This window comes from Vigna umbellata, chromosome 6 (genome assembly GCF_029865625.1).
Source record: "Vigna umbellata cultivar VRB3 chromosome 6, Vumbellata_1.0, whole genome shotgun sequence".
NCBI lineage: Eukaryota > Viridiplantae > Streptophyta > Magnoliopsida > Fabales > Fabaceae > Vigna > Vigna umbellata.
In genome coordinates, this window is record NC_142170.1 from 2853346 (window position 1) to 2875993 (window position 22648).

Below are 22648 nucleotides of genomic sequence, written 5' to 3' on the forward strand. Positions count from 1 at the left end.
GTTTTGATTAATTTGGAATGATTGTTTAATCATTTTGGGTTCAGCTTTGAATTACACCCATTTGCATCTGGTCTAATATCCATGTTTATGTGTATTTTTGCTGGAATTAGTGTAATTTCAGTGTGCAGATTTGAACTAAATCAGTGCAGGGATAAAGTGCAAACTAGGAGTGTTGTGTGCAGAGTTGATAAACATTTGGAGTCAAGAATTTTAAGCAGCAGCAGAATCTCAGTAGAGTTTACAGCAAGATAGACCAACCATTTAGTTAGGGGAGTTGTTTAACTTTCTTACCTCTGGATTGCTTAACTGTTTCTGTCTTAGCTGGAAATTGATAGCATTGATGGTTGCTCTGCTGAATTGAGTGTGAATATTTAATTGCAGTTTGTCATTTGGGAGCAAAAGCAATTCTATTCGCTATCAGGATTAACAAGTGCACCGTGAAGGCCAGAGAATAAAAGGGAAGTTCTTACTGTTATGTGTTTTCATTGTGCAATTTGTTCTAGCTAAGAAAAAAAATTTTGATTGCAGATCTGCATTTGCCTTTGTAGGATTGAACTGATCAGGAGATTTAAGAGAGTTGATTCCAGCAACAACAAAATTGAGCAAAAGTGTAGTTGGAGCAGGCTAGCAACCATCCGAACTAAAGGGAGTTTCTTTTATCTCAAACTGTTTTGATATGCTTAAATTGTTTAGTATGGCCTGCAATCGTTAGGATTAAAATTGTTTAATTGTTGATTTGGTTGGAATTCAGTTTATGCAGGAGTTTAATTGAACAACAACATAATCTTAGTGGAAAGCTTGGAAAGCTTGTGCAGCCAAGAGAAAGGGAAGTTATTACTACCCTATATACTCTTTTGCAATCTGTTTTAACCAAGTGAATACTCATAGCAGTTTTGTGCATGTGTGATTGCAGGATTGGATAAGCTAGTTTCTTGATCTAGACCGAGAATTGAAAGGAATATTTGGCCTCTGGAAGATTTCGTGCAAGATGAAGAAGTGGTCTAGGACCGCATCATGGTTTTGATTTTTTATTTTCTCTGTATTTGTTTGATTCATCTGAATTGTAATGGGTTTGTCTTAGCCCACTGTTAGTTTTAGCTTTTGTTTTGTAAAAGGGCCTTTTATAAAGTCCAAGTTCTTTGGAAGAGTCCTTGGTGCTCTTTCAAACTCTTGGCAACCTTACTTGCTTTGATTTGTTTAGCATAGCTAGACAGGTGAATGTGTCTTGTTAGCCAAAGCTACAAGCTTCACCATAGGAGTAGACTTTAATATTGACTTCATTTGTGTATCTCGTAGGGGTCATTAGAGTCCGCTATTTTCTTAAGTGTTTTGTTTGTTTGATTTTGTGTTCACGTTTAGGGGTGACTTAGGCTAGAAGAGATTAAACTCTAAGCCTTGTCACATTAGAGTCCGAAGAGTCTCGTCTTTTAGTGTTTAATTGTTGTGATTGTTTGTGAGTTGTGTCCTTTGATTTTAAAAGTGATTTTAGTTTAAAGGGTAACTAGTAGTAACCTAAGACATTTCTGGCAAGGCAAGACTTGGTACTTAAGCAGTCTTCATGACTCACCTCTCTTACCTGGGACTTGTCTAAGTGTGAATCTTGTATATCTTTTATACTAGAAAAAACTTTTAGAAACAAAGATGTCTTTTTATTCATATAGGTCTTCTAGGAATTTTAATTTTGGTAAGCAACTTAGTTACAAAGGCATCAAAAGAGAACATGATAAAGCTAGAAGGAAGTCTTGTTCATCTTATGAATTTGATAGGATTGAAGATGATTTGTATAAACAAGCTAGTGAAAACATTCCATTCTTTGGTGATGATATTGGTGCATTAACATACCTAGCTTGGGAAAAGGAAATTAATGACATGCATTCATTCATGGTGAGAAAAAGTAAATATGAATCCTTCTATTCTAGAGATAATGAATCTTATATTCTTAGTCTTTACACTTCTAGTTTTAAAAAGCATGCAAGAGAGTGGTGGAATGATAGACAATATCATGTTAAGATAGGTAGAAAATATCCCATCTATGATTGGAATGAATTGAAAGCTTGTATGAGAAGAAAGTTCGTGCCTCGAGAAATTGAAAGAAACTTAAAACTTATGAGAGAACTTATTAGAGAAGGTGAGTCATTCATTCAAAATTTAAGTGGATTCTCTCATAGGGAAAGTGAGTTTTTCAACAAACTTAAGAGGCTATGGGAAGAGACAAGCAAATATAGAATTGAGAGATTAAAACGAGAGAGAAAAGAGCAAGAGAGAAGAAAAGAGGAAGAAATAGAGAGAAGAGAAAAAGAAAGAAGAGAAGAAGAGAAAAGAAAAGAGCAAGAGAGAAGAGAAGAGGAAGAAAATGAGAGAAGAAAAGAGGAAGAAAAAGAGAGAAGAAAAGAGGAAGAGAGAGAGAGAAGAGACGAGGAAGGAAGAGAAGAAGAGAAAAGAAGAAAGAAAGAAAGAAAAGAAGCACAAAGAAGAGAAAAGGAAGAAGTTGAAAGGATAGAAATGGAAGAAAAAAAAAAAGAGGGCAACTAAGGGCAACATATCCTCCTACACTAGAAGCTAGAATCTTAAGGGGAGGTTTTCTATCCTCTCACTTTTCTCCATTTATATTTGAATTTTCCAAATTTCACTTTTCTTTCAAAGAATTTGCCACTCAATCTTTCAAAATGTTATCACTTTCAACACATGCAAAGTCACAACTTGGGTTATGGTTACCTTTATGGTTACCAATAACTCAAGATACAAATAAAATTTCAAATGAAGAAAGGTTTCTTTATTATATTAAAATTAAAAATTTCAAAATTAAGAAACCTTCTTCTACACATATTCTTTTATATATCTTATTGGGTCAAAGAAAACTAATTAGAGATATGTTTGATGCTTATTGCAGATGGATATTTGACCCAGGAGGAACCCCTGTGAAGCCAACAAAAATAAGTCTTCAGAAGCACCATCAGATTTGAGGACAAATCCTCTCCAAGGGGGAGGGGATGATAGACGGGGCCCAAGCCCAATTAGTTCAGTATAGGATTTCTTTTACTTTTATTAAAACATGTGTAAAAGGTGCTAGGCATGTGCTAGATAGGAGGGACTTTTAGTCCTATATATAGACATGTCACCACCTCTTGTAAGATACTTTTGAGAATAATGAATTAGACTTTCTGTAGAGAGAACTCCAGAAATTAATTCCCTTGAAAGTCAAAGCTAGAGAATCCCAAAGGATCTCCTCTAGCCACCTTCCCTTCACACTATCCATTCTCTCATTTCCCATCATCAATGTCTCCTCCATCCAGCAGATGCACTTGGCACGCGTCAGTACTCCTCGCAGACACATTTCTTCTCGTCGCATCATCAACTTTGTCAGCCACGTTTCGAGTCTCCTCATCAACGAAGCCTCCGAGAGATTCTTCACTTCAGAATCTCAAACTCCTCACGTCTGCCCAATCTACCGAACTACATATTCATCTCTCCTTCACGACCATTCTCCACCGATTAGATCCTTTCTCACCGACTAAAATCACTTCTCCATCGCTCAAACCGCTTCCGCATCAAACCCTAGGTTTTCAACCGAACAAACCTCGAATCTCTGGTTTGTTCCTCGCTGTTCATCTTCGAATCCAAATCCTAGGGTTCTCGAGTAAATTTGGTTCTTCTGCTGCTTCTCGGATTTTCATCTCGATCGAATCCAGATTTCACGTCGTCTTCCGATTCAGCTCAAGCCGTCAGCTATCACTTTACACTTATAAACTAGCTTGAAATCATGTTTTTCTTCATATTTTCAGAAATAAGAGAGCTGGACAGGTTTATGCTTGATTTCAGTGTTTTTGTGCAGGTTTTAAGGTGAATTTGGTGAAAGAAGTGAAGAAGGAGAGAGATGGAATCAGAAAAGACATCAAAAAGTGCAAAAGGAGAAGCCGAAGTCACCGCTCAGCGGCAGTTTACCGCTGAGTGGCAATCAGGAGCTTACGGGAGGTCCGTTGAGGGGCAAAATGGCCGCTGAGGGGAAGAAACGACTCACGCACTTACCACTGAGTGGTACTTTACCGCTGAGCGGTACTTTACCGCTGAGCGGCACTTTTATGGGCTTGGACCTAATTTTCTGTAATTTACGAATAATATATAAGCTTTAGGGTTTCCTAGGGTTAGGTATCTTTGGCTGGAACGAAGCAAACACTCTCTCTCTTCCACCCCTTTGAAGGAGGATCTTGAATGCTGAGGCTTCCTCTTCAACTTTTTAGGGTTTTATCTTTCATTCTTTCATTGTTACTCATCTAGGTTCACCATGAATATGGTGAACTAAACCTTGTATGTTTGTTGGGGAATCAATGTAATCTTTTGAAGCTCTCATATATGGAATTTGTTTTTACATCTTTTATTTAAGATCTATGCTTTCTTTCATCATTAGTTAGGGTTTTTCCTCTTTGCTTAATGCTTGCATTGTTTAACTCATTCGATGCATGATTATTGGTTTTGTCGATACGGACGCGTACGGGGAAGTCTAGATCCGGGGAATTTCTCCCAATATTATATTGGTTGTCTTTAAGCTCCTGCACTTATGAACTAATCATTAGGAATGCTAGGAATTGTATGAACTCGTGATTAGAGAGAAGCCTTCTTGAAAGGTACTTTAGAGAGTGGCATTAACAATGATGATTTGAATGTTGAATTCCTAAAATATATGAGAGTGGATAAGATGAAATTGAACCCCAACAACATAGTCATACATATATTTCATTGAAAGTGTTTATCTTTTGCTTTTTGCCATTGATCAAAACTTCATGCATACATATTTAATTTTCGTCTTTTGCATATAAAAATTCAAATATTTCGTCTTTAAGTCTTAGCTAATCAATAAACCACACAACTAAACTAGGTCGTGAGTCCTTTGGGAAGAACGATACTTGGTCTTACCAAGTTTATTACTTGAACGATTCAGTCATACTTGCCGATTGAAAAACAAGTTTGTGACATCATATTTTGGTGTTCATAAATTTGTCATCAAGTTTTTGGCGCCGTTGCTGGGGACTCGTGGTTTAACTGGTTAATTTGTGTGATTATTGATTATCTTTGACTTTAATTTTGAATTTCTGTTTTTATTTTCTGTTTTTATTTTTTCGGTTTTTATTTTATTTTATTTTATTTTATTTTATTTTCTGTTTTCTGTTTTTATCTTCTCCTATATCTTTTTGTGCTAACCAAATATTCTAGGGTTTTGTGTTCTTGTGTATGCAGGAGGCAATTCGAACTAGGAGCAAGAAAACAACAGAACCTCTTCTTGAAGGTCTAGACGAGAGTAGACGAAGGAGAAGAATCCGAACATCTAGAGAACTTTTCCCTCCTCCGGAAACTCTGTTGCAACCATCACCACAAGGTTCTATTCATAGCACAGAAAATATGGAGAACAATAATATCAGAAGAACTCTTACTGACTACACCAATATAGCTGGACCTCATCACTTTAACAGTATAGCTAGACCTAGAGTCAATGCAGCTAACATGGAGGTCAAACCAGCACTGATCCAACTGGTGAAAAGCAACCAATTTAATGGGTTATCTCATGAAAGCCCATATGATCACCTCACTACTTTCACTGAGATTTGCAACACAGTCAAAATTAATGGGGTGCCAGATGAAGCGATCAAACTTAGTTTGTTTCCTTTCTCATTGGGAGGCAATGTTAAGCTTTGGTTGAATTCTTTCCCAGAAGGAAGTTTCACAGAGTGGGAAGCAGTGGTAACAAAGTTTTTAAACAAGTACTTTCCACAATCAAAGGTAACAAAAGGCAAGCAGGAGATATCTTCATTTAAGCAGGGCATGGAAGAATCACTAGGGCATGCATGGGATAGATACAAAAGTCTGCTAAGAAAAACACCCACGCATGGCTTTGAAGAACAGGAAGTAGTCTTAACTTTCCTTGGAGGGCTTGGTTCACAAACCAAGATGATGCTGGACGCCTCAGCAGGAGGCAATATTAAATGGAAAACTCCAGAGGAAGCCACAGAAATTATAGAAAACATGGCTACTAGTGATAATGAGCTGCACAGTGAGAGAGGAGCTCCTATGCAACAAAAAGGGGTTCTCCAATTACAGACACATGATGCCTTGCTAGCTCAAAATAAAATTCTAACTCAATAGCTGGAAACTCTGACTAAAACTCTTGCACAATTACCCAAAGAGTTGAAAACTGCTGCACAGGTACAAACCCAGTTGTGCGAATTATGTGGAGGTGACCATATCAATGGTCAATGTGCCTTTCCAGTTGAAGCTGTAGAGGACGTTAATTTCATGGCCAATCAATTTCCATACCATCAAGGGAATTACAATCAAGGGTGGAAACCACACCCAAGCATTGGTCAAGGACAAACTGGGCAAGCTAGTCACTATAATAAGCAGCAGCAACAACCAACCTTTTGGCAACAGTTATCTATGCTTAATGAAAGATCAACAAGGTTGGAAGAAACTCTTTAGCAATTCATACAGAAAACTGAATCTTCTCAAAAGAGCACTGAAGCTGCTATAAAGAACTTGGAGATTCAAATGGGTCAGATTACCAAGCAATTGGAAGAAAGGCCAAATAGAAATTTTGGGGCTAATACTGAGGTTAACCCCAGAGAAGAGTGCAAGGTGGTAAAGAGTATTGATGATGATAAAGTTGAGTTAGATACAGCAGAGAGAAGAGACATAGAGAGCAAAAGTACTTTTCCTTTTCCAATCCATCAAGGGAAACAAATGGACTTCACAAAATTATTCAGAATGGTGGATAATGAAGCACCTTGGGAACAGATTCTACAGCAAATCACAGTTTACACAAAATCTGATGAAGAAATCTCTACAAAAAAGAGACGTAGAGATGATGAGGCAAAAGAGTGTATAACTGTTAAAAAAGAGTCATTCCCTCCTAAAGCATCAGATCCAGGCAGTTTTTCTATCCCTTGTACCATAGGGAAGAAAAAGGTAAAGAAAGCTCTTCTTGATTTAGGTTCAAGTGTTAACTTGATACCTTATTCTTTACTGGAGCAAATCGGCAATGTTAAAGTGAAACCTGCAAAGGTTAAAATAGTAATGGCCGATGGATCTTCAAAGGAGCCATGTGGGATTGTAGAGGACATTATAGTTTGTGTTGGCAAACTTCAGTTCTTGGCAGACTTTGTGGTGATGAAGATGGAGACAGAGAAGATACCTATCATACTTGGAAGACCGTTTATGAAAACGGCCAGAGCTATTATTGATGTAAATGAAGGTATAGTGGTGCTCCAGGACAGAGAGGAGAGAGTGGTGGTAGACGTCTTCAAAGATGAGACGCAAGCAAGGGAGGAAGAAGCTAGTTATAAAGCTGCATTTCAAGATGCACCCATGACTAGCCGTAAAGATGAAAATCTCAAGGTTTCAGGTAACCATTGCTTGTTGTTTCAGGTACCCAAGGAAGAAAATATTGGAAGAGGAGGAGAAATTCCTAGTGACTGGGGGAAAAGAAAACTCCAACTTGGCTCACCTGTAAGAATCAAGAACAAGTTGTGGGTTGTGAAGGGCTTTAAAGAGAAGGAGATGATATAGATAGAGTCTCCATATTCTAGAAGAACTAAGACAGTTCAGAGGAAACAGCTGAGGAGTTGGTGGAATGACAACATCAACTATAAAGAAGATGGAACTTGAACTTTATTGGGTCAAGCTAATGACGTTAAAAGAGAGCTTGCTGGGAGGCAACCCAGTGGATTTAAAGACTTTTGATTTGGTTTTTGTAATTTTTAATTTGTGAACATTATTTTTATAATTATTTTGTTGAAGATAGCATCTACTGAAGGATGCTAGGTGGTTAAGTATCTACTGAAGGATACTATGTTTGTAACACCTACTGATGGGTGTTGGTAAGAAAATTTTGCACCTACTGATGGGTGTTGGTGGATTTTGGGTCAGGCACGTGACGTTAAACAAGCGCTACCTGGGAGGCAACCCAGTTGATTGAATATTTCTGTTTGTTTATTTTAGTTAGGGTTTGCATAAGCATTTTAAACATTGAATTGCAGGGAACCAATGAGGGGCATGTATGGGAGGCACGTAGGTTAAGAAAAGAAGGAGAAGAGCACATCACGAAAGTGCCGCTGAGCGGTAATTTACCGCTGAGCGGTACTCTCGCAGAATGGGCTTTAGTTCCCCTTAGTGGGACCCGAGCCCATTAGGGTATTTTTAAACCCTAAGCTGCGCAAGTTCTCATACTTTCAGGCTTTTCTCTGCACAAACACTTCCACATACCTTCTCCAAGGTTTCCCACATCTTTTCACTCTTCCCTCTTAAGAAATTTTCTCTTCCACTCACTTTTTCACTAGTGTTCCATTCAAGTTTGGGGTTGGAAGAGAGTATCTTAGATTGGAAACATTCTCATTGCATCTAGTATCTCCACCCAAGTAAGTAAAATGCATTTTGTTCATTCTAGGGTTTTTGATTTTGAATGTGATTGTCAAAGCATGAATATTTAGGGGTTTTGATTTCTATGCATGATTTGATGATATATTTGATGTTTGAACCGATTAAACTGCATGATTATGAACTGGAAAACTGAAAATTGCATTTGGGTGGAGTTAGGACAGCTTTAAAACAAGATTTTCAAAAATCTGCAGAGTTACCGCTGAGGGGTAAACTGCCGCTGAGCGGCACTCTGCCAGATTTGGTTTTTCTGAATTTTTGCGTGTTGGAATGTGGCACTGGGGGCGCTGAGGGGAAATTCTGGCCCTCAGCGGTGGTTTAGCTTCGAAAGGAGTTGTGTTCTGTGTTTTACTAATGATTTTGTGGTTTTGTATTTGTGTTTGAATGTAGGAATGGCATCCTCTTCAAGAAAAAGATTGAAAACCATGGCAACCAAGAGAAAGGAAAAGGAACCAGAGCAACCCCACTCTAGCAGGTTCCTCTCTAGAAAACATGAGAAGCACTTTAGGGTGGTTCAGGACAGGAGACTTCTGATGGAGAGAAAGGTTGGAATGATACCTAACTTTGCTCCTCAATTTGGAGAGCAAGTGTTAGGGAATGACTGGGGAAAGCTAGCCACCTATCCTGCACCTGCCAACATAGCTGTGGTAAAGGAATTTTACACCAATGCTAAGAAGATTGGTGATTATCCAGCTGAGAATTATTTGGGCTATGTCAGAGGCCATGCTATCAGGTATGATCCTGATTCTATTAATAACTTCCTAGACACTGTATGGGCTGGTGAGCAGTGCCAGCTTGCTCTTTGCATGGAGGAAGGTGCTGATTATGAGGATGTGGAGAGAGTACTGTGTATATCTGGAGGACACTTCCAAAGGAATCGATCTGGCTCAGTGGTTAACATTAGGAGGACGGATTTGACTCCTCTTGCAAAGTATTGGATGGCGTTTTCTCATGCCAACATTCAGCCATGTTCACATGTGTCAGATATTACTCTCAGCAGGGCACTATTCATTTATTGTGCTATCAGAAACTTGAATGTTAATATTGGGCAGGTGATAGCTTATGAGATTTGTGTGTGCGCCAATACCTCAAACAACAAAGCACCACTAGGACATCCCTCCTTGATCACTCACCTTTGCAAGATAGCTGGGGTGGACACTTCTGCTCCACCATTTGAGAGGCCAAGAAAAGCTATTGATGAGGCTTATTACAGGCAGTATTGTGGAGGTGAGGAAGCAGCTCAGCCAGTTCCACCACGCCGTGCTCGTAGAGAGAGAGGGCCAGCACAGAGCCAGACATCTGCTGAGACACATGAAGCAGAACCATTCCAGATGAGGGACATGTATATGTCTCTTATAGGTGCTCAGTTGCAGTCCATTCACAGAGGGCAGGTGGCCACTGCTGAGATGATTGTGGGGATGTATGATACACCTCCAGCCCACAGGTGGACTATGGATGAATTCCGTAATGTGGTAGCTTGGCCAGAGGAACCAATGCATGGAGGAGGAGCTGGAGCAGCTGAAGCTTCAGTTAGAGAGATGGAAGAAGATGAAGCTGATGATGATGATGCATTTGAAGATGATGAAGATGAGGAGGAAGAGGAAGATACAGAGGACAGCTCAGACTGATGAGGAGCTGAGATAGCATTTATTGATAAATGCTATCATATGATTATGCTTTTGTGGTTTAAGTTTTCTGAACCTATTTGTTTTTGTTTTAGATTAGGGTTTGATGTACTCTATTGGACACCTGGTTTGATGATGGTTTGCTATTAACTGTGATTTTGTGATAAGTAATGCTGAATGATGCTTATTGATTGATTGATGTTGAGATGATGTGCACATTAAAATGCTTATACAGGTGATTCACAAGCTTTGTGAACAAATGCAGGATATCATGATTGTGATTGTGAAATTAAGCAGGATGTGTATGTCAAATGTGAATGAGATTATATGTGAGGTTTTGAGCTCCAGAGTTGTTATTGTTAAATGCTATTACTTTGAAAGCATGAATGACTTTGCCCAGGTTTTCTATGATTGAATCAATTGCTTGTTTTGCATCATATGATCAAGGCCGTTTGTTGGAACCCTTTTTATTGGCCAAATTCATAAAGTTAGTCCACTAAAAGAGAACACTTTGTGTTCTATCCTTTGAACCCTTAGCCTTGAACATACACTGAAACCCTTGATTGAAAATTTTTACCTTGAGTTAAGTAGAAGATCTTGTGTGGTATTGATAAATGTTCAGGTTTGGGGTTGTTGGGAAAACATGAAAAAGGAAAAGCATTGAGCTAAGACCAAAAAGGAAGTATAGGCAAAGAAAAAGAAAAGAAAAGAAAAAGAAGTAAAGCTCAATGCAAAGGCAAGTTGGGAAAAATAAGAATAATTGTGTGTTATGATTCTCTTAACTCAAGGATTTTGCGATCCAGAAAAAAACCAATTTTCTTGTTAGCCCAGCCACATTATAAGCCATTGAAAAGTCCTTGTGATGATACATGCTTGTGAATGTTTTTGATGGTGGTAAAATGAAAGGCAAAGTTGATTCATGTGACATTGTGATAGTAGAGTGAATGAGTGATTACCTCTTATACACTTGTGTGTTGAGTGAGACACTTTACCTAGTGAGGAAATATTCCATTAGCACATGAACGTCCATGCTTAATTGATTGGTCATTCATGAAAAAGAGTATTTGTTGGGTATTAACTGACTTTGTGAAACACTAAAGCATGTGCACCATTTGATTGAACTCTTGGTCATAAGTTTAATTGAAGTTTTTACTTATCTAAAAAGAAGATTTTTGAATGAGTGAACCATCATATGAATTGGTTGAAGATTGAGTTACATCTTGTTTGCTTGAGGACAAGCAAAGTTCTAAGTTTGGGGTTGTGATAACAGTTGAAAAACTGTTATTTTCATGCTTAAAATTGATACTAAAAGCAACTTTTATACTTAGAAACTAGCTTGAAATCATGCTTTTCTTCATATTTTCATAAATAAGAGAGCTGGACAAGTTTATGCTTGATTTCAGTGTTTTTGTTTAGGTTTTAAGGTGAATTTGGTGAAAGAAGTGAAGAAGGAGAGAGATGAAATCAGAAAAGACATCAAAAAGTGCAAAAGGAGAAGCCGAAGTCACCGCTCAGCGGCAATTTACCGCTGAGCGGCAATCAAGAGCTTACGGGAGATCCGCTGAGCGGCAATCAAGAGCTTACGGGAGATCCGCTGAGGGGCAAAATGGCCGCTGAGGGGAAGAAACGTCTCACGCACTTACCATTGAGCGGTACTTTACCGCTGAGCGGCACTTTTATGGGCTTGGACCTAATTTTCTGTAATTTACGAATAATATATAAGCTTTAGGGTTTCCTAGGGTTAGGTATCTTTGGCAGAAACGAAGCAAACACTCTCTCTTCCACCCCTTTGAAGGAGGATCTTGGATGCTCAGGCTACCTCTTCACCTTTCTAGGGTTTTATCCTTCATTCTTTCATTATTGTTCATCTAGGTTCACCATGAATATGGTGAACTAAACCTTGTATGTTTGTTGGGGAATCAATGTAATCTTTTGAAGCTCTCATATGGAATTTGTGCTTTCATCTTAATCTAAGATTTATGCTTTCCTTCATCATTAGTTAGGGTTTTTCCTCTTTGCCTAATGCTTGCTTTGTTTAACTCATTCAATGCATGATTATTGATTTTGTCGATACGGGAACGTACGGGGAAGTCTAGATCCGGGGAATTTCTCCCAATAAGTATATTGGTTGCCTTAAGCTCCTGTGCTAAATAAACTAATTATTAGGAATGCTAGGAATCGTATGAACTCGTAATTAGGGAGAAGCCTTCTTGAAAGGCAATTTAGAGAGTGGCATTAACAATGATGATTTGAATGTTGAATCCTAAAATATATGAGAGTGGATGAGATGAAATTGACCCCCAACAACATATTCATCCATATATTTCATTGAAAGTGCTTGTCTTTTGCTTTTGCCATTGATCAAAACCTCATGCATACATGTTTATTTTCGTCTTTTGCATAGTAAAATCCAATTATTTTGTTCTTAAGTCTTAGCTAATCAACAAATCATATAACTAAACTAGGCCATGAGTCCTTTGGGAGAACGATACTTGGTCTTACCGAGTTTATTACTTGAAACGATTCGGTCATACTTGCCGATTGTTCAACAAGTTTGTGACATCATATTTTGGTGATCATAAATTTGTCCATCAGGTAGCAGGTGTTATTATTCAATTCACGGTTGAAGTTGTTTCCTGGGAAGCTGAAGTCAAAATGGTCAGGACCATTCATAGTGACGGGTGTGCATCCCCATGGAGCAATTGAATTGGTAGATCCAGCTGCTAGTGATCCACAAAGGAGTTGGGTAGTGAATAGTCAACGTCTCAAGCACTATTTGGGAGGAGAAGGGGAACGTCTTTCCACAGTGATGACGTTGGTTGATCTGTGAGCTTATTGGGTCAAGCTAGTGACGTTAAAGAAGCGCTTACTGGGAGGCACCCTAGATTTCTAAACTTGCCTTTTTATTTTTGTGAACATTATTTTGTTTCTGTTTTTATAATAAGTTGTGATGTACTCAACTTGAAACCTTTATCTGATGTGATGGTTTGATATTGACTTATGCATGATGAGTATTGCTTGATGATGCTTGGATATTGATTGATGTTGAGATTGTGCACCATATGCTGATATACAGGTGGTTGTTCACAAGCTATGTGAACAAATGCATAATGTTGTGATTGCGATTATGATGTTAAGCAGGATGTGTATTTGGAATATATGGAATGTTGAATGAGCCTATATGTGAGGTTTTGAACTCCAAAATTTTTGTGAATAATTGATATTACTTTGAAAGCATGAATGACTTTGCCCAGGTTTCTGTGATTGAATCAATTGCTTGCATGTGTCGTATGATCAAGGCCATCTGTTGTTATCCCTTTTTAGCCAATGCATGATTTTAGCTCAGTAAAAGAGAGCATAATGTGTTGTTTCCTTTGAACCTTTAGCCTTGAACATAATATGAAAACCCTTTTTGAAAATCTTTACCTTGAGTTAAGTTGAGAATATTTGTGGTATTGATAAAGGTTCAAGTTTGGGATTGTTGGGAAATTTGAAAAGGGAAAATAAATAAGCATTGAGCTAAGTTTTGAGCAAATAAAAAAAAAGAAAAAGGAAAGAAAAGAAAGAAAAGAAAAGCTCAATGCAAGGGAAAGTTGGGAATAAGTAAGAATGGTTGTGTTTAAATGATGAAAGGATGAATGACTCTCTTAACTCAAGAATTTTGTGATCCAGAAAAACCAATTTTCTTCTTAGCCCAGCCACATTATAAGCCATAGAAAAATCCTTGTGATGATGCTTGCTTGTAAGTGTGTTTGATTGTGGTTAAATGAAAGGCAAAGTTGATTCATGTGACATTGTGCTAGTAGAGTGAATGAGTGACCTTTATATACACTTGTGTGATTGAGTGAAACACTTTATCTGGTAAGGAATGATTTCATGAGCACATGATTACATCTATGCTTAGTTAATTGATCATTCATGAGAATAACATCTATTGGATATTATGTGATTATGTGAACACCATGAAGATTTATTCTGAATCAAGGCATGTGTGTATCTTGATTGAATTCTATTTGATGAGCTGATTTGAGTAATTACTTGTCTTGAAAGAAAGAGTTTTTGAATGTGTTGAATCATTGTATTGATTGGTGGAAGACTGAGTTACATCTTCTTTGCTTGAGGACAAGCAAAGTTCTAAGTTTGGGGTTGTGATGACAATTGAAAAAAAGTTATTTTTATACTTAATTTTGACATTAAAAACACCCTTTATGACTCAGAAACTAGATTGAAATCATGTTTTTGCTTAAGTTATGGAAATAAGAGAGTTGGATGGGTTTTATGCTTGTTTTTCCTTGTTTTGACAGGAATTAAGATGAATTGGATGAAGAAGTTGAAGTAGCAAGGAGTTGGACTCAGGAAAGGAAGGAAAATTGCACAAAAGAAGAATCGCAGCCACCGCTCAACGTCATTTTCACCGCTTAGTGCCAAGCTTGCTGTTGAGTTCTCTGTTTGACGCCTAAGCGCCATCGCTGAAGGCTAATCCAAGTATCGCAGTCACCACTGAGCGACATTTCTACCGCTGAGCGCCAAAGTCTGCTGTTGAGTTCATTGTTTTGCGCCTGGGCGCCATCGCTGAGCGTCATTCTGAGTGCCGCACCTACCGCTGAGCGCAATTTCCAACGATGAGCGCTGTCGACTTGAGCCTGGGCCAGTTTTCTATTATTTTTATAAATTATATAAGGGTTTAGTCGACCTAGGGTTCAGATCTTTGGATAGAAAGGGGCGAAAATACACTCATTTCACCCCTTGGAGGCGAATTTTGGATGCGAAAGCTTCGATCTTCAACTTTTAGGGTTCTATCTTTCATTATTTTCATTGTTTTCATCTAGTTTCACCATGCCTATGGTGAACTAAAACTCCATTGTTGTTGGGGAAACGATGTAATCCTTTGAAACTCTAATGTATTGAATTGATTCTTGATTATATATGTTTTACTTCATTAATTGTTAGGGTTTTTCCTCTATACTCTATGCTTGCTTTGTTTAACTCATTCATAGCATGATAATTGATTTTGTCGAAATGGACACATACGGGGAAATCTAGAACTGGGGAAATTCTCACAAAAGCAATGTTACCTAGACATAGGGATAGGAGGATTGCTTTCCTTTAAGCTTCTGTGCGAATGTAATGCATGATTAATTGCTAGGGAGACAAGACATTGTGAACTAGTAATTAGGATTAGGCTTTCTTCATTGAGACATCGAGTTTAAGGTAAATTAGAAAGTGACATTAACATTAATGAAGGAGATGAATTCATAAATACATGAGAGTGGATAGGATAAGTCGGAAACCCCAACAACATAATCATTCCATATTTTATATCAATCACTTTTGCATCTTTCAATCCAATTGATCAACACTTGCATTCATGTTTATTTTCCGCAATATAAACACAATGATTTTGTTTACAAGTCTTATTTAATCAAGAAATCACATAATTGTTTAGGCAGTGAGTCTCTTGGGAAATGATACTTGGTCTTACCACTTATTATTACTTCATACGATTCGGTACACTTGTTGGAGTGTTAACAATGGTGCAAAAGCATGAAGAAGAAGTGTTGAAGTGACTTGATGGTGCAATTTGATGATGCGTCTAGAATGAGGTTGGGCCAACCTTAAATGATGGCAGTGCTCTAGCTAGGACAAGTTAAATTTAGAAGCAATCAAGCTATATGTTCATGGAGCTCACGGTTTTGTAGGAAATCGGAATGTATGGTGGATGATGGTTGAAGTGTCACCATTTTGGTGTATTGTATGGTGAAGGATGAAGTGTTTAGGGGTTCTCTAAGAGAGGTTGGGCCAACTCTTTGACGAAGGAGGCTAGAGGAGGCTACTATGGTTGCTTTAGCCTAGAGTGACCTTACAAGAGTTTCTGTGCACAAAATGACATTATGACTTTAGTCTATTTCAAAGGTGATTACATGATGGAGAGACGCCTCTATTTATAGGCTAAGTTGTCTCAAAATGCGCAAAAATTGTAACCTAAAATTTTTATTAAGAGACTTTCCAAAAAAAATATTAATTTCCTAATTAATGACAAACACTAAAATATTCCTAAAAACCTATATTTAACTACAATTTTACAAAACTACAAATTTAAAGAAAAATTCTAAAATCATCCTAATTCTACACAATTAAAGCCTAGACTCATAAACACATAAAAGAATGCAAAATTAGGGAGTTATTAGTGTTATTATTGTGTTTAATATTGTGATGAATTATGTGGAGTTTTATTTTGTTATTGATTGAATTATGGATTATTGTTAATTAATTGTAAACATCTATTTAAATTGGATTTCCAGTAGTTTTAAAATTTTAAATTTTTTTTCTCATAATCCTGGCATCTCAAATTGGAGTGTTACATTCGTCGTTAGGTTTTTTCCTTTCCTTCTTCTCACTGGTTAAAGCTCGTTGCTTCATGTTCTTGAAAGTCCGCATGTCTTCCAACTACATGTACTTTATATATTTGTTTTAAAGGTATAATTTATTTGCATTGACAATGTGTTCACTTCCCTAAGTGTGTTTTATTTGAAGTGGTCATATAAGCATTGAGGCGACTGTTAGTACCAATTCAAATTTCTAGGTAATGGTGGTATGTTTGAAGGTACCTAAAATAAATAATAAAATATACTTATATTCTGAAAATTCAGCCTGCAGAAAGTTCCAACACGAAAGGAGGAATCTTGAAATTACGATGACACCACATAAAATAAAAATTAATCTTTCTATTCATATTTTCTTCTATTCTTTGAATAATCTTTCGTCTATGAACCGTTTTAAGCTAGTTTAGAGATTTTTTAAATTTCGACACCAAGACAAAAAAGATTAAAAAAGTATTAACTTTGCAATTTAAAAAATTACTTTTTTCATTAAAATTTGTATATCTAGAAGGTCTTCATTTATTATTTTAATTTTTCATAGAAATACTTTTCATACTTCTTTTTTTAGAGAAAAACATAGCATGGTTTAGAGAAAAACATGTTAGCTTGGTCATAATGTTTAATCCTATAGAAAGTTTTTATTTCTTATTCTGATTTAAAATTGATATAAAATGTACTAATTAAGTTGATAACGAATATTAAAAGTATTTCTCTCTCTCTCTCTCACACACACACACACACACATATATATATATATATATATATATATATATATATATATATATATATATATATATATATATATATATATATATATATATATATTCTTTTCTCTACTTTTCTTCATCTTATTAATTAATAAAATGATTTTGAACATCAATTACAAACGTTGAAATTCAAGCATAATCTAACTTACACAAAATGGTGAAAAATAATTGTAAGAAATTTTAAGCTTCTTTCCTAAATATAGAGAATAAAAAATATATCTAAAAATAACCAACATATATTTATTTACACATCTAATTCCACAAAAGAAACAATAAAAGGAAAACTATCAACCGAGTAGCAGACTCTTTTACCGTCGACACATCCTTCTTGGAGTGAAACCCGCCACTCACAAGAAGGCTTACTAGCGGCGGAATCACACAGAACCGCCCAATTGCTGCCTTCTTCTCTTCTTCCACTTGAAATATTCACGGCAGTTCCCATGCTCAACACATAAACCACCAGCTTCATCTTTCTCTTCTATTCGGTTCAACCGAATAACATCAAGGATTAATCTTTGTTTGATGATTAAAATAAAAATAAATAAAGCTCGTAAAATCTTTAATTTGAATAATCACTAACATCAATAGGTCACTTTTTTAATGATCCCTTGATTTTTTTAAAAGCTTCGATTGACTCCATTCGCCTCAACAACCATAATATAATTAGACAAGTGTATGTTAAAGACGAAGGCAAGTTGTCACTTCTTTTCAATCTAGAAAAATGGAATTTGACTCAATGAATTGACTTGACAAGTTTTTTTGGCTACATATAAAGGAATATATGGATGAATGATGCATAGCTATTCTTTGGTATTATGGGTAGCTTGCATGTGCTTGTTCCTCTCCTTTGTTTGATGAGCACTGCATTAGGCAAAACAACAGTTGATGATGGAATGCATGTGAAGATAAAGGGTGCCATAGGAGTTATTACAGACAACAACTCTCGTAACGGTAAAGAGGAGATAGTTGCTGTTAAGATGGCAATGGAAGATTTCTATCATTACAGCAATCAAAGTTTTGATTTACAGATAAGGGACTCACATGGCGATCCTCTTCAGGCTGCCCTAGCAGGTCTTTCTTCTTTCCCACTACTCTTTCATTCTTTCATATTCTATTCAACTTGGATAAGACTATTATAAACCCTTCTGTCATAATAAACTATTAGCTTTAATTCTAGACAATTATAATGAAATGTAAATTAAAAGAAGCATCTTATTAAGCCGTCAAAGATGAATGGAATAAATAAGAAATGTCTCGTTGTCAAGAATATATAATATTCTCATTATGTCATGCAAAATTAAACTAAGAAAACAAAAAGTTTTAAAATAAATTGTATAAATCATTAGTTCACTTTTTATGCATTAAAATTCAAAAATTTACATATTAAGAAAATTTAACACCCCCTAAATTTTCACAATCCAAAAATTTTCCGTTTTTCATATACTAACATGTTAAGGATTAATGAAATCTTCACTTTAAAAGTAAAAGGTTCAATATTCTTTATCAATAGCAGAGAGAGTTATTATATATATATATATATATATATATATATATATATATATATATATATATATATATATATATATATATATATATATTGTTAGAGGGCCAGCCGGTCAGGGCGGTCTTCCTCTCTAAAAGCCAAAATGGTTTTTAATGGCTGACAAAATTTCCAAACCATCAGTCTTATGCGGGCATTTGTTTAGTTGTATATTATCATAATTTAAATATTGATGAAAGCAAAATAAGAGTTTGAGTGTCAGATTTTACAACAATTTCTGTTACATGTTTTCATGTGTAAGCAGAAGCTTAATTTTCACCTGAACTGATATGAAATGTTTTCACTTCTTTCCTCCCTCTCTTCTTCTCCAATTATGTCATCTTTGATTTATCCACGCTTTGTTTTCCAAGAAACACTGATGTTTTGGCTTAAAACCGAAATTGGTTTGCACATATGAGATTTAAGTTATTTACTACGTTGAATAATTTTTTATTTCAATATCAACTTATAAAACATCTTTTACACTTAAAATAATTTAATAATAAAAGAACTATATCTATTATTTTTAAAATTTTGAGACTAAAATATATTAAAAATTCAAATACACACTGATTTTAATTTCGCAGAAATTAAAACATATTTATTTTTCGATAATTTATTGAAATAATTATAAAGATATTTCTAAGCTATGTATAACAATTCTCACTCTTTCCTTTCCAGCAAGAGATCTTATTGATACACAGAAAGTGAAAGCAATTATAGGACCTGATACATGGAAAGAGACAACTTTAGTGGCTGATATTTGTAACCAAAATGTGACCCCAGTTCTATCTCTAGCTGATGCAACTCCAAATTGGTCAACTTTGAAGTGGCCCTACCTTGTGCAAATCTCACCTAATCAGTTTAAGCAGATGAAAGCAGTAGCAGCTATTGTACATTCCTTTGAATGGTACAACGTTAACATAATATACGATGATACTGATTCTTCTTCCACGAGAATGTTCTCTCATCTCTATAGAGATCTCAGTGTGTCAGGTATTCATATAAGCAATGTTTTGACCATCCCTCCGTTAAGCTCCTCTTCATTGTCTCAAGAATTAGAGAAGCTTAGGGATGGCTATTGCAGAGTTTTTGTTGTTAATTTGTCAGTTTCTTTGGCCATAAACATGTTTCAAACTGCAAAAGAATTGAAAATGATGGAGAAAGGTTATGTGTGGATCGTTACTGATCCTCTTACAAATCTTGTCCATTCATTGAACTCTTCTACTATATCATCAATGCAAGGGATAGTTGGAGTAAAGAGCTACTTCCCAGAAATAGGGCTTCAATACGAGGACTTCTACTCTAAATTTAGAAAAAAGTTTAGCTTAGAGAACCCTCATGAGCTTAATAATGAGCCTGGGATATTTGCAGCACGTGCTTATGATGCTGCATGGACTCTAGCTCTATCCATGATCCAAACAACCAACAAAAAAGATCAAACGTTACTGGATAAGGTTCTACTCAATAATTTTACTGGCTTAAGTGGAAAAATTCATTTCACTGACCAAAAGTTAGATCCTTCAGATATTTTTCAGATCATCAATGTGATGGGGAAAGATTATAAGGAAATTGGGTTCTGGACAAATGGACTAGGTTTCTCAAATATTATAGGCCAAAATGCTACTTTCAATTTTTCAATGAAGGAACTTGGACAAGTTTTATGGCCAGGAAGACCTTGGGGAACTCCAAGAGGATGGATTCCAGCATTGGATAAACCACTAAGAATTGGGGTCCCCGTTTTGGCAACATTGAAACAATTCATAACTGTAATTCAGGACCCAACAGAAAACACCACCACTTTCCAAGGATTCACCATTGATCTTTTTAGAGAAACTATGGAGTTGTTGCCCTATCACTTGCCCTACAAATTCTATCCTTTCAATGACACGTACGATAATTTGGTGAAGCAAGTTTATTTGAAGGTAAGAGTTGTTAACTATAGTATTATTTGTACCAAGTCTTTCAATCTATCCTTTCTCATTATTTGTACCGTGTCAAATATATTTTTAATTTAGTTGTATATGTGTCCCTTTTTATGTCCGTACTCGTATCTGGACTCCATAGCTACTGACACTTGTTCCCACATCTTCATTTGGGTATGCATGAAACAGAATTTCGATGCGGTAATTGATGTGACTATAATTTCATATCGATATCAGTATGCAGAATTCACTCAGCCATACACTGATCCAGGAGTGGTGATGGTAGTTCCCCTTAAATCAAATGTGGATCATAGAGGTTGGTTATTTATGAAACCTTTTACAAAGACTATGTGGCTTTTAATACTGGCCATGGTTATCTACAATGGCTTCATTCTTTGGATGTTGGAAAGACGCCACAGTCCTGAAATTACAGGTTCCATGCTGAATCAAACTGGGACCATGGCTTGGTTGGCATTGACCCCTCTAATCAAGCTAGATGGTAAAGTTAATTTAAGATTCTATGTCCTTGCATGCAATCATTTATGTCATTGTTGAATACTTAGCTAATTCTAATTTGGTTCATTTAACTGAACATAGGAGACAAGCTACATAGCAATTTATCAAAGATGGTTATGGTGGTTTGGTTGTTTGTGGCACTTATCATAACACAGACTTACACAGCTAACCTTGCCAGCATGCTAACTACTGAACGGCTTGAACCAACTATAGATAATATTGATCAGCTACGGAATAGCAACATCAGGGTTGGATACAGTTCCGGATCCTTTCTGAAACATTACGTGGAGAAAGTGTTGCAGTTCCACCCTGAAAACATGAGGAACTATGGAGAACTTGAAGAGTATGCTGAAGCTTTCAGAAGAAAAGAAATAGGAGCTGCCTTTCTGGAAGTTCCTGCAGCCAAAATTTTCCTAGCAAATTACTGTAAAGAGTTTATTCAAGCTGGGCCTTTGTACAAAATTGGAGGATTTGGATTTGTATGTGTACAATATTCTCATAGCTTCTATTTATGCACCTGCTAAGGATATAGTTTCTAATAGATTCTTTTAAAATATACTATTTGTTGGCGAAACACTTTTCATTGACAAGTTTCAGTCATGATGCTACTAGTCTCTTTCTTTGGTTATGGAAGTTTGTTTAACTCTTTGTGTTGTGTGTGTTAGGCATTTGCAAGGGGGTCTCCATTGGTTCCTGATGTAAACAAAGCACTTCTAGATTTAGTAGAAACCGGCAAGGTACGTGAATTAGAGAACAGAATGCTTGCATCAGAGGAATGTGAAGACACAAAAGTAAATGGAGAAACTGCAAGTCTTAGCCCGAATAGCTTCTGGGTCCTCTTCATATTGACAGCAGGCACATCAACATTTTCCCTTTTGGTTTACGTTTTCCGTATGAATTATGAAAACAGTGAAGAGAAAACAATTTGGAGACTAACCACAATGATCATTCAACAATGTAACCATGCAAAGAGAAGAATGTCAAGAAAAGTAAGTGATGTTGCAGAAAACCCTACGACCTCTTCAACCACACATGCTACACCAACTCAAGTTTAAACATGTCAAAGGTTGTACTTGGTTGAGGAGTGTAAAGTGTTGTTGTACAACAGGCAGTTACATAAAATGACCAAGAAAGAGTTATAACTTACAGCTGATGTAACTGATGCAAAGGAAAGTGTTGTTTTGTAAGTATCACTGTACAGTTCTTGTATTAATAAACACAAGTTTAAGTTCATAAAACTGAAGTTGCCTATTATGTTTAGCCCTTAATTAGCAGCACCCCTTCATAACTTTGACTGATTTATTTGGGAATTTCATTTTCAGTCCAAGAATATGTATCTTGCTGCAATGCACAACAAGGGTGTCCTATACCACTAATTAGCAAATCTAATTGTGTTCAGCTCTTAAAAATTTCTGAAATTGTAGAATTAAATTAAGGGACAATGAATGTTCAGCTTTATTACAAGTACCGCCAT

At 36.3% G+C, this 22648-nt stretch overlaps 1 protein-coding gene across 1 annotated transcript; it reads left to right on the forward strand.

Annotated features, from left to right (window-relative positions):
• Positions 1-18008: 18008 nt before the first annotated feature.
• On the forward strand, positions 18009-22265 carry LOC124828866 (glutamate receptor 2.8-like). Its single transcript, XM_088092476.1, has 5 exons — positions 18009-18264; positions 19415-20658; positions 20848-21157; positions 21256-21653; positions 21840-22265. Exons 1-5 carry the CDS (start codon positions 18009-18011, stop codon positions 22227-22229), a joined length of 2598 nt encoding a protein of 865 aa, XP_087948602.1. The 3' UTR covers positions 22230-22265.
• The last annotated feature ends 383 nt before the right edge of the window (positions 22266-22648 follow it).